Here is a 13,062-nt window from a genome sequence, read left to right as displayed (position 1 = left end):
TGTGTTTTGTGATTTGTGTAAAGTTGGTTGTGTTTGGTTTTTTTTCTCTTTGTTGTTTCAGATCTGTCCAATATGTGCAGCATTACCTGGAGGGGATCCTAATCATGTCACAGATGACTTTGCAGCTCATCTTACACTGGAACACAGAGCTCCTAGAGATTTAATATCCTTTCTTAAGTTGAGGGAAAAGGGATAGGCTGTTCCTTATGATAGCTGTAATTACTTGTTTTGATTTCTGTAGTTAAGTGGCTACATCAGTTTTGCTTATTTTTTAGAATTGGTGTTTAGTTATGGGGGATCTATATGTCTGAATTTCTTTATATGTGTATATATAGTGTGTGTGTGTGTGTATATATATATATAATAGTATAGTATATGTGTTGGGAATGGAAACGGGTCCCTGCTCGGGGCGGCAGGCGAATCCCCTCCTGCCCTCCCTCTCCACCCCAGTTGCCCTTAAGCAACAGACATGGGGCTCTGGAACGTGAGGGACCGGCCGCAGAGGATGTGGGTGAAGGTGAAGCTCCATCCAGGGGGTTGCCCAGGACGAGTCAGTCAGCCCCACGTATCACGACTGCCTCGGCTAAGAAAAAAAGGAGGGTCATTGCCATAGGCGATTCCCTTCTGAGGGGAACAGAGGGCCCGATCTGCCGACCGGACCCATCCCACAGGGCAGTCTGCTGCCTCCCTGGGGCCGGGGTGAGAGATATCACTAGGAAACTCCCTGATCTGGTGCGGCCCTCTGACTATTACCCACTCTTAGTTGTTCAGGTTGGCAGTGATGAGATTAGGGACAAAAGCGCATGGGCAATCAAAAGGGACTTCAGGGCTCTGGGGCAACAGGTTAAGGGATCAGGAGCACAAATAGTGTTCTCCTCTATCCCTCCAGTTGCAGGGGAAGATGAGGGAAGAAACAGGAGGAGTCAACAGATCAATACCTGGCTCCAAGCCTGGTGTCATAGGCAAAATTTGGGGTTCTTTGATAATGGGTCCATTTACATGGCACCAGGCCTGCTGGCAACAGATGGGGTACACCTGTCACAAAAGGGGAAGAGGAGCCTAGCTCAGGAGCTAGCAGGGCTCATTGATAGGGCTTTAAACTAGATTGGAAGGGGGAAGGGGATAAAACCAGGCTAGCTAGTCAAAAGCCTGGGGGTGGCAACTCAGCTGCTAGTGGACGGTGTGCTAGTGAGGACCTTCACTCTGCTGAGTCAGTGAGGGTACGGAACAGGGAGCTGTGCAGCAGCAACAGTGCAGCTTCATCGGGGGCTCAGCTCAAATGCCTTTATGCAAATGCACGTAGCATGAGGAACAAACAAGAGGAGCTAGAGACGTGCGCACGCCTGCGGGGCTATGATATCATCGGCATCACGGAGACGTGGTGGGACAGCTCCTATGACTGGAGTATTGGGATGGGAGGATACAGGCTCTTTAGGAAAGACAGGCAGGGGAGACGAGGAGGAGGTGTCGCCCTCTATGTCAAAGAGCAGCTGGAGTGCATGGAGCTCCGCCTGGGATTGGATGAGGAGCCCATGGAGAGCCTATGGGTCAAGATTAAAGGCAGGGCAGGGATGGGCAACATTACAGTGGGAGTCTGCTACAGGCCACCCGACCAGCACCAGCGAGCGGATGAGGCCCTCTATAGGCAGATGGGAGAAGCCTCACATTCACAAGCCCTGGTCCTCATGGGGGACTTCAACCACCCCGACATCTGTTGAAGGGACAACACAGCAGGGCATAGGCAATCCAGGAGGTTCCTGGAATGCGTTGAGGACAACTTCCTCCTCCAAGTGATAGAGGAGCCCACGAGGAGAGGTGCGATGCTGGACCTTGTTCTCAGCAACAAGGAGGGGCTGGTGGGGAATGTGAAAGTGCCTTGGCTGCAGTGACCATGAAATGGTGGAGTTTAAGATCCTTAGGGCAGCGAGGAGCGTGCACGGCAAGCTCGCTACCCTGGACTTCAGGAGAGCAGACTTTGGCCTCCTCAGGGATCTGCTTGGTAGAATACCATGGGATAAAGCCCTAGAGGGAAGAGGGGCCCAGGAAAGCTGGTCAGTATTCAAGGATCACCACCTCCAAGCTCAGGAGCGATGCATCCCGACCAAGAGGAAGTCAGGCAGAAACGCCAGGAGGCCTGCATGGATGAACAAGGAGCACCTGGCCAAACTCAAGCAGAACAAGGAGGCCTACAGAGGATGGAAGCAAGGACAGGTAGCTTGGGAGGAATACAGAGAAATCATCCGAGTAGCCAGGAAGCAAGTTAGGAAAGCTAAAGCCCTGACAGAATTAAATCTGGCCAGGGATGTCAAAGGGAACAAGAAAGCCTTCTATAGGTATGTCAGTGATAGAAGGAAGACTAGGGAAAATGTGTGCCCTCTCCAGAAGGAAGCTAGAGACCTGGCTACCCAGGATGGGGAGAAAGCTGAGGTGCTGAATGACTTTTTTGCCTCAGTCTTCAACAGCAAGTGCTCTAGCCACACTGTCCAAGTTGCAGAAGGCAAAGGCGGGGACTGGGAGAATGAAGAACCACCCACTGTAGGAGAAGACCAGGTTCGAGACTGCCTAAGGAGCCTGAAGGTGCACAAGTCCATGGGGCCTGATGAGATGCATCCAACAGGTCTTGAGGGAACTAGCGGACGAAGTTGCCAAACCACTCTCCATCATATTTGAGAGGTCGTGGCACTCTGGGGAGGTCCCCACCGACTGGAGAAGGGGCAACATCACCCCCATTTTTAAAAAGGGAATAAAGGAAGACCCGGGGAACTACAGGCCAGTCACTCTCACCTCTGTGCCTGGCAAGATGATGGAGCAGATCCTCCTCGAAACCATGCTAAGGAGGTGACTGGGAACAGCAAACATGGCTTCACCAAGGGCAAATCGTGCCTGACCAACTTGGTAGCCTTCTATGATGGGGTTACAGCATTGGTGGACAAAGGGCGGGCAACTGACATGGCCTACCTGGACTTCTGCAAGGCACTCGACACTGTCCCACATGATGTCCTTGTCTCTAAATTGGAAGGACATAGATTTGACAGATGGACCACTCGTTGGATAAGGAACTGGCTCGATGGATGCACTCAGAGAGTTGCAGTCAATGGCTCAATGTCCAGGTGGAGACCACTGACAAGTGGTGTGCCTCAGGGGTCGGTACTGGGGCCGGTGCTGTTTAATATCTTTGTCGGCGACATGGACAGTGGGACTGAGTGCACCCTCAGCCAGTTTGCCGACGACACCAAGCTGTGTGGTGTGGTTGACACGCTGGAGGGAAGGGATGCCATCCAGAGGGACCTGGACAGGCTGGAGAGGTGGGCCTGCATGAACCGCATGAAGTTCAACAAGGCCAAGTGCAAGGTCCCGCACATGGGTCGGGGCAATCCCAAACACAAGTACAGACTGGGCGGAGAGTGGCTCGAGAGCAGCCCTGAGGAGAAGGACTTGGGGGTACTGGGGGATGAGAAGCTCAACATGACTCAGCAATGTGCGCTTGCAGCCCAGAAAGCCAACCGTATCCTGGGCTGCATCAAGAGAAGCGTGGCCAGCAGGTTGAGGGAGGGCATTCTGCCCCTTTACTCCACTCTCGTGAGACCCCACCTGGAGTACTGTGTCCACCTCTGGAGCCCCCAACATAGGAAGGACATGGATGTGTTGGAGTGGGTCCAGAAGAGGGCCACAAAGAGGATCCAAGGGCTGGAGCACCTCTCCTATGAGGACAGGCTGAGGGAGTTGGGGCTGTTCAGCCTGGAGAACAGAAGGCTCCAAGGGGAGACCTTATAGCAGCCTTCCAGTACCTGAAGGGGGCCTACAGGAAGGATGGAGAGGGACTTTTCACAAGGGTGTGTAGTGATAGGACAAGGGGGAACGGCTCTAAACTAAAAGAGGGCAGATTAGATATTAGGAAGAAATTCTTCACCATGAGGGTGGTCAAACACTGGCCCAGGCTGCCCAGAGAAGCTGTGGCTGCCCCCTCCCTGGAAGTGTTCAAGGCCAGGTTGGATGGAGCTCTGAGCACCCTGGGCTGGTGGAAGATGTCCCTGCTCATGGCAGGGGAGTTGGAACCAGATGATCTTTAAGGTCCCTTCCAACCCAAACCATTCTGTGATTCTATATGTATCTACCAGACTGTGAATGGGCTTTAGGTGTAGCTTGAGAATGTGGGGGTGTGGTTTTGTTTTATTCCGGATAGTAAAACCTTTTGAAGATGTTTTTGACACCCAGCTGCTTCTTTCTGCACTGCAGTTCTTACCATTCTTGGTCATTAGTTCTGATGCCATTTTGTGTATGGGAAAGCAGCAATCCTGATGCAATAGTGTATTATAGATAATTACGAGACTGAAAGCAGTAAATTTCACTAAAAGCAAATGTGTTAGAAAATGCTTTGAACTTTGAAATTGAGTTATTTTAAGTGTTTGATTAGTTTTATCACCGTATTTCAATAGGGTAGTTTCAGCCTGTTAATTATTGACTTTTTTTAAGATGTAACTAGAAGAGCTATCAGGAGACTTCCTAGAGATTAGGGCTATCTTTAAGTTATCTGCAGATTGTAGCGATATAACTACTCTCAGTGACTGAAGAGCTCAGACTGTCAGTTTCTTTGCACTTTAAGTACAATTTTCTTTTGTGTTACTTGGTCTTGGGAATAGTCATGTTGCTTGTTTTTTGCTGTACAAATACCTACAACATAATTTCAGAAGGTATTGTTACTTCATGGAAGTACAGGCCATCATGAAAAACTCTCATTAAGAGATCTCTATAAGTTTCTGTATCTCATTTAGAAAAAATACACTCCTAGTTTAATTTGATAGTGCCTTTTTTGTTCAGGGCTTCTTAAAAGAAAAAATAAAAAGGCCTAACAACTCAAGTTTGTTGTATCTACTGGTAGCAACATTAGAGAAAATGTTTTCACTTTGGTTGTGATCTGTACTTACATTTAAATTTGTTAGCATTTAAATTGTCAGTCACAATTACACAATAAAATTAGCTTGCTATTGAAGTGGATGAGGTGTTGGATTAGAATTCATGCTTCTGGAGCTTTTCCTCCCCCTTCCACATCAGTGATGTCAGTTAACTTTTAATTGGGAAATGTGTGTTTATTATTAGCTGTATAAGAGCTAGATAAATCAGAATAATTTTTTTCGGTTACTGAGTAAGGCCACAGTGTCAGTCATCACAAAACTGATGGGGGGAACTTTATAAATTGGACCATGTTATAAATAATTATAGAAAATGCATGTGAAGTTTCTGTACAGCATTGCTTTAGCAATCAGTGTTGCCAAGTCCATAAAACTTGATAGAGAAAATTTTTCTGGACTAGCTGTTCGATGTTGGGTGCTATTTCATGTCTTCTGACAGCTAAGACTAAAAGGAAGAAAAAGGGGGAGAGATTTCCCCCTGCCCATTTTCTAGCAGTTTAGGAAAGTATATTGTCTTCTGTGTAGCAGTTAGAAAGGTTTTTTTTAAGCTGTTTTAAATGGCTGCACATATATTTCTTGTGAAGAATCCTGTGCAGCCACTGCAAGATATCACCTTTATCCCTGGAGACTCTGGACAGCTCTTTAAATTCCAGTTTCTTTCTTAAACAATTTTCAACTGTTTTACTGTTTAAAACATTACTTTAGTCTTGACCATATAAATGGTTCTAGCTTGGTTGTTTTCAGTATATGTTTGCAATGAGTTAGGGGTTCCAAATGCTTTTTTTAACCTCAGCATAGTTGGGTGAGACATCAATATACTCTTAGCTAGTATTTACATAATGTTGTTTGTCTTAAAAACACTTTGAAAGATGGAGTTAGCAAGTTACTAAGATGCTTTTCTAAATGAGACCAAGGCTGGAATTTTTCAAAGGATTTCTATTAAGGATGTTCTAGTTATCTTATTTCCCAAGTTTACTTTAAAAAATATCCCAGAATGGGGGCCTTTTTCTGTCAGACGTAACTATGGAAAGCTTCCCAAACTGCATGAGAGCAGTAGTCAATCAGTAAAATATTAGTGACAATGTTCTGTCACTAGCAGTATCAATAGATTCAAAGGAGGAACAAACCAATCTGTGCTAGACAACTATATTCTGTCCCAAGGGAGATCTTTTTCCCCACTCCTAAACCCTGCAAGTGAAATGTTTTATGTTCTATAGCATAAGAGATTTAAGAGAGTCAATTCTTCGTGAAATTATTTATTATATTAACTGGATGTTCTTACTTGCCAAAAGAAGTCCAATAATTTTTCAGTCTTAAATTTCTCAACTCAGTGATATCATGAGGAAATGAATTCTACACCATAATCGTACATTGTGGGATAAGTACATTGGGCACCAGTCTGATACAAATAATAGATTTTATACAAGTGATAAACATGCTATTTTTGAAAATAAGAAAATTGGAGATAAGGTGAGCTAAAGCTACTAATTTAGAAATTGGAAAAATAAGATATGTCCAAGTACATTATTTCCTAGCTTAGTAGTTAATTGCACTAGTGCTTCTTAAGATAAAAGGAAGTTTTAGCTGGACTGTCTTGGGAGAACTCATGTTAATGCTGTTCTGGGAAAGATCATCTTTAAATGATTTGCTGATATTCTATTACTATGTATGAAAAAGCTTATATTTCGAGTCATAGCTTTTATAGGCATCTAAGAAATAGGGGAAATAAAGTGAAAGGGCTTGTTTTCATAATTAGAGCAAATGGAATTTATGTGGAGAAGGAGAGGGAAGATGAAGCAAAGGGGTATGAGAGAAGTTCTGAATCCTCTGTTGACCTGCAATTCCTTGAAGACTGGAGTGGGTGAAATTCCTTGGATAAAAGTATAAAATGCAATAATTACTATGTGCTCGTGGTAAGAATGGCAATAAAACTTTGTAGATTATTTTCAGTATTTAAATACCCTTCTTTCCCAATTTTGATGTTAAAATCCTTATGTCTATTGACTAATGTGTTCTGCTGAATATGCATAATCAGTTTAAATTACGTAGTAGAAAACTTTGATCCAGAAGGCAGGAAATCCATCCTAACATTTTTTAGACATGATAAAAAAGCCTGGGAAAGATGAATTTGGTGCATGCAGCCCTGGGTGCCTTGGGTTCAGATCTATAGGTCTGACTGGCCACCATAGCCATGATTGCATTACACTTACAAAGTTGAATTGTTGTTTTATGAATGAGGAATACTGTGTTGCCTGATTATTCTACCTAGTAAATGTTCTTGCTGTTTAATACTCGATAGCAAAAGACTTTTCTTAACTGCTTGGTTACGATGAATCTAGTGGCGTTCGGCACGTACGTAGAATGTTTCACCCAGGCCGGGGTTTGGGAGGCCCCCGTGCACGTAGATCAAACATGCACTTTACTAGCAGTTCCACTGGTGGGCTTTCATCTTCTCAGAGTTCATATTCTCCAAGCAATAGAGAAACCATGGATCCTATAGCTGGTAAGAGCTGTAACTACTGATTTTAGCTCAGAGCCCTTAAATAGACTCTGAAACAAAATCCAAGATGATAATAGTTGCCTTGTTTTCCTGTGTTTTGGAAAAAAAAAATATATATGCTTCCTAATGTTGCAATTGATGGGTGTTTACTGATGAAAAGTATCCTTAATTGGATTTTCTACAGGAACTGAACCTGGAACTTCTGAAATGAAAAACACTGCCCCTTTAGCTTGTACTTTTAAATTTAGAGACTTCTAGGCTCATTTCCATGACTGACCTGTCCACAGGTGTTATCAAAGAATGGTTGAGGTTGGAAGTGACCTTCCAAGATCCTCTAGTCTGACACCCCCCCTTTGCCCTCAAGCAGGGCCACCTAGAGCAGGTTGTCCAGGACCATGTCCAGACAGCTTTTGAATATCTCCATGGATGGATTCCACGACCTCTCTAGGCAACCTGTTACAGTGTTTGACTACCCTCACAGTCTCTGCTCAGGGCAGAAGGAAGAACCTTCCCCTAAAGTGCCCCTGTGTAACATACAACGCTCTGGGGTTGGAGAACGAAGAGCACATGAGTAACAGACAGGATCCAGGAAAAACTGACCATGCAAAGTTGATCCAACCACCCACACGCACTAGAACCAGTGCCACCAGAAAAGCATGTAAAGTATTAGTAATTGGAGATTCCTTACCAAGAGACACGGAAGCAGCATTTGCTGTCCAGACAATTTCTCTAGAGAAATTTGCTGCCTACCAGGAGCTCACATTCATGACATCACTGAGAGGCTGCCGAGCCTGGTGAACCCTACAGGTTACCATCTACTACTTTTCCTTGTAGGGTCTAATGCGGTGAGGTAACTTAGAACCATCAAAATAGACTATATGTCCCTTACAGCAATGTCAAAAGGATCTGGAGTACAAGTGGTGTTCTCCTCTACCCTTCCAGTCAGAGGAAGGGGTTCAGGAAGGAGGAAATAAATTGAACAGGTGAATACCTGGCTGTGTGGCTGGTGCCATACTCAAGGTTTTGGCTTCTAAGATCACAGATCTACCTTTGAGAAGCTGGGTCTGTTGGGAGCTCATGGGATTCACCTGACCAAGTGGGGCAAGAAGGTCTTCACCAACAAGCTGGCCAGACTTATAAGGAGGGCTTTAAACTAGATTTAGCAGGGGAAGGGGATGGAGTTCTGAGCACCAGACAGGAGCCGCTGAGGTATTAGGAACCAACAGGGAAACACCTGTGAAAAGCCTCAAAGGAATTAGGGTGTGTTCCTCTAAAGAGGTGACAAGGCTGATAGCCCAGCTGAAATGCCTCTATACCAATGCGTGCAGTATGGGTAACAAAGAGGAGGAGCTGGAAGCCACTGTGCAGCTAGAAAGCTATGATCTAATTACTGTCTCTAAAGTGTGATGGGATGAATCCCATGACTGGAGTGCTGCAATCGATGGCTGCAAACTGTTCAGAAGGGACAGGAAAGGAAGGAGGAGTAGGGGGATTGACCTCCATGTTAAAAAAACAAACAAACGAACAAAAAACTAAGCAGAGCTGTCTTTGAAAAACAGTGAAGAATAGGTCAAAAACTTATGGAGCCAAGCCAATAAAGGAAACCTTATGGCTGGTGTTTATTACAGGCTGTCCGATCAAGAGGAGCCTGTTGACGAAGCGTTCTTACTTCGACTGCAGGAAACATCACGCTTGCAGGCTCTTATCCTGCTGGGGGATTTCAATTAATTAATTTCTTAATCCAGGTGATAGCCCAACCAGAGGAGAAGGGTTACTGGACCTCTTGCTCACCAGCACAGAGGAAGTAATTAGAGAGGTTAATATTGGTGGCAGCCTGGGCTGCAGTGATCATGCCCTAGTGGAGGGAAGCTTGAGGGATATGGGTCAAGTGAAGAGTAGAGTCAAGACCCTGAATATTAGGAGAGTGAACTTTCAGTTGTTTAAGGAATTAGTGGATGGGATCCCCTGGGGAAGCTGCCCTTGGGGATAAAGAAGCAGAACAGAGCTGGCAGCTCTTTAAGGACGTTTTTCTTAGAGCACAAGAGCTCTCGATTCCCACATGGAAGAAATCAGGCAAGGAAGGCAGGAGACCAGCATGGCTGAGTAGGGGCCTCCTGGTGTAAGAAGGAAACGCGTAGGCAGTGGAACCAGGGACGTGTTTGGAAGCTACTGAAGGCGAAGGGCTCTGGAGCAGAGGCTCGCGCCGAGGGACCCTTTCTCCAGTGGCCAAACCGCAGCGGCGAGGCGGCAAAAAGCGCCGGGAGAGAGAGAGGAGACCCCAGCCCCCCCCCCCCAGCGGGAAAGCGGGAGGTGCCGAGGAGCGGCAGCTCTGACTCAGCGGGGGCGGAGCCGAGTGTGACAGCGGCCAAACCCCCTCACGGATAAGAGCAGCTCCCAGGGAGCGCGGGCGAGCAGAGCCGGCAAACAGAGGCGGCGCGGCAGCCGGGGAGCGGCGCGGCAGTTGGCGCGGGGAAGGCGAGCGGGCAGGGTGCAGCCCCCCCTCCTGGCAACTCAAGTAGTGCGCATCGCCCTTCCAGGAGATATTCTAGCCCTGGTTACCACCCGTGGTAAAGCTCTTGCTAGAAGGAGCGTGGGGACCCAGACGGAGGCCCCGCGCAAGAACGCAGCTGTCCAGGTCTCTGAGCCTGGCGCTCGTACCGGCGGACAGCAGAGACAACGGCTGTGTTCGGTGCGAGCAGGTGAATGACCTGCTCAGCCTGGTGGCAGAGCTGAAGGAGGACGTGGAGAGGCTGAGGAGCATCCGGGAGTGTGAGAGGGAGATCGACTGGTGGGGCCGCACCCTGCCCTCCCTGAGGCAGAGGCAGCAGGAGGCGGCTCCACGAGAAGCAGAGAACCCCCTACCCTCTTGCCACCGAGCAGAAAGAGGGGGCCGAAGAGATGGGGGGAATGGAAACGGGTCCCTGCTCGGGGGGGCAAGCGAATCCCCTCCCGGCCTCCCTCACCTGCCCAGTTGCCCTTAAGCAACAGACATGGGGCTCTGGAACGTGAGGGACCGGCCGCAGAGGATGTGGGTGAAGCTGAAGCTCCATCCAGGGGGTTGCCCAGGACGAGTCAGTCAGCCCCACGTATCACGACTGCCTCGGCTAAGAAAAAAAGGAGGGTCATTGCCATAGGCGATTCCCTTCTGAGGGGAACAGAGGGCCCGATCTGCCGACCGGACCCATCCCACAGGGCAGTCTGCTGCCTCCCTGGGGCCCGGGTTAGGGATGTTGCTAAGAAGCTCCCTGGTCTGGTGCGGCCTTCTGATTATTACCCCCTCTTGGTAGTGCAGGTTGGCGGGGACGAGATCGCAGAGAGAAGTCCCAAGGCCATCAAAAGGGACTTCAAGGCACTGGGGAGACTGGTTGAGGGGTCAGGGGCGCAGGTGGTGTTTTCCTCCATCCCATCAGTGGCAGGGAACAGCACTGAAAGGGGCAGGAAAATTCACCTGGTTAACAGGTGGCTCAGGGACTGGTGCCATGGGTCAAATTTTGGCTTCTTTGATGACGGGGAGGCGTACACAGCACCGGGCCTGCTGGCGACAGACGGCGTCCAGCTGTCACAGAGAGGAATAAGGATTCTTGGCCACGAGCTGGCGGGGCTCATTGAGAGGGCTTTAAACTAGGTTCAAAGGGGGAAGGGGACATCGCCCAGCTCACTAGGGACGAGCCCAGGCTTGGCGTGCCAGGGTCAGAGGTGAGACTGACAGCCCAGCTCAAGTGTGTCTATACCAACGCACGTAGCATGGGCAATAAACAGGAGGAGCTGGAAGCCATTACGCAGCAGGACGGCTACGACCTGGTCGCCATCACAGAAACGTGGTGGGACAACTCGTATGACTGGCATGCTGTCATGGATGGCTACAGACTCTTTAGGAAAGACAGGCCAACAAGGAGAGGTGGGGGAGTTGCTCTGTATGTGAGGGAGCAACTGGAATGCATTGAGCTTGGCCTGGGGGCAGATGAACGAGTTGAGAGCTTATGGGTTAGAATTAAGGGACAGGCACATAAGGGTGACATTACAGTGGGTGTGTGCTACAGGCCACCTGACCAGGAGGAGGAAGTTGATGAGGCCTTCTACAGGCAGCTGCAAGCAGCCTCACAGTCACAGGCCCTGGTTCTCATGGGGGACTTCAACCACCCTGACATCAGCTGGGAAGACCATACAGCTAGGCAGGCGCAATCCAGGAGGTTCCTACAGAGCATCGATGATAACTTTCTGATGCAAGTGGTGGAGGAACCAACAAGGAAAGGTGCTCTGCTGGACCTTGTATTAACAAACAAGGAGGGACTGGTGGAGGATGTGAAGGTTGGAGGTAGACTCGGCTGCAGTGACCATGAAACGGTCAAGTTCAGGATCCTGCGTGGAGGAAGCAGGGCGATAAGCAGGATCAAAACCTTGGACCTCGGGAGGGCTAACTTTGGCCTCTTCAGGGAGCTACTGGGAGGAATCCCGTGGGCCAGGGCTCTCGAAGGCAGGGGGGTCCAAGAGTGCTGGTCGCTGTTTAAACGTCACTTCCTCCATGCTCAGGAGCGGTGCATCCCCCTGAGAAAGAAATCGAGCAAAGGAGGCACGAGATCTGCATGGTTAAACAAGGGGCTTCTAGCGGAGATCAGGCAGAAGAGAAAGGTCCATGGAATGTGGAAAGAGGGACAGGCCACTTGGGAAGAATACAGGAATGTGGTCAGAGCGTGCAGGGATGCGACGAGGAAGGCCAAGGCTCACCTGGAATTGAAGCTGGCAAGGGATGTCAAAAACAACAAGAAGGGCTTCTTCAACTACATCAGCAGCAAAAGGAAGGCTAGGGAAAATGTGGGGCTGCTGCTGAATGAGGCGGGTGTCCTGGTGACGGAGGATGCGGAGAAGGCAGAGCTACTGAATGCCTTCTTTGCTTCAGTCTTCAGTGCTAAGACTGGCCCTCAGGAATCCCAGGCCCCGGAGGTAAGAGAAGAAGCCTACAAAGAGGACGACTTTCCCTTGGTCGAGGAGGACTGTGTGAGGGATCGCTTAAGCGATCTGGACGTCCACAAATCCATGGGCCCCGATGGAATGCACCCACGAGTGCTGAGGGAGCTGGCGGATGTCATTGCTGAGCCACTCTCCATCATCTTTGAGAGGTCCTGGAGGACAGGAGAGGTGCCCGAGGACTGGAGAAAGGCCAATGTCACTCCAATCTTCAAAAAGGGCAAGAAGGAGGACCCAGGGAACTACAGGCCAGTCAGCCTCACCTCCATCCCGGGAAAGGTGATGGAGCAGCTTATCCTGGAGGCCATCATCAAGCAAGTGGAGGAAAAGAAGGTTATCAGGAGTAGTCAGCATGGATTCACCAAGGGGAAATCATGCCTGACCAATCTGATAGCTTTCTACGATGACATGACTGGCTGGGTAGACGAACGGAGAGCCGTGGATGTTGTCTACCTAGACTTCATCAAGGCTTTCAACACAGTCTCCCATAATATCCTCCTGGGGAAGCTCAGGAAGTATGGGCTAGATGAGTGGTCGGTGAAGTGGATTGGGAACTGGCTGAATGGCAGAACTCAGAGGGTGGTCATCAGCGGCGCTGAATCTAGTTGGAGGCCAGTAACAAGTGGTGTCCCCCATGGGTCAGTACTGGGCCCAGTCTTGTTCAACTTCTTCATCAATGACCTGGGT

At 48.7% G+C, this 13,062-nt stretch overlaps 1 protein-coding gene across 1 annotated transcript in view; it reads left to right on the top strand.

The window, feature by feature from the left end:
* The window catches only part of LOC142365557 (E3 ubiquitin-protein ligase KCMF1-like), a 101,474-nt gene that overhangs the window by 81,957 nt on the left and 6,455 nt on the right, over positions 1-13,062 (top strand). Inside the window, exons 4-5 of the mRNA XM_075446426.1 lie at positions 62-163; positions 7,239-7,413. Coding sequence (XP_075302541.1) covers positions 62-163; positions 7,239-7,413 — 277 coding nt within the window. The remainder of the gene's footprint in view (positions 1-61; positions 164-7,238; positions 7,414-13,062) is intronic.

The sequence above is a fragment of the Opisthocomus hoazin genome, chromosome W (assembly GCF_030867145.1).
Source record: "Opisthocomus hoazin isolate bOpiHoa1 chromosome W, bOpiHoa1.hap1, whole genome shotgun sequence".
Taxonomy (NCBI): Eukaryota; Metazoa; Chordata; class Aves; order Opisthocomiformes; family Opisthocomidae; genus Opisthocomus; species Opisthocomus hoazin.
Note: the sequence above shows the minus strand (reverse complement) of the source record. Positions and strands in the feature narration are given on the sequence as shown.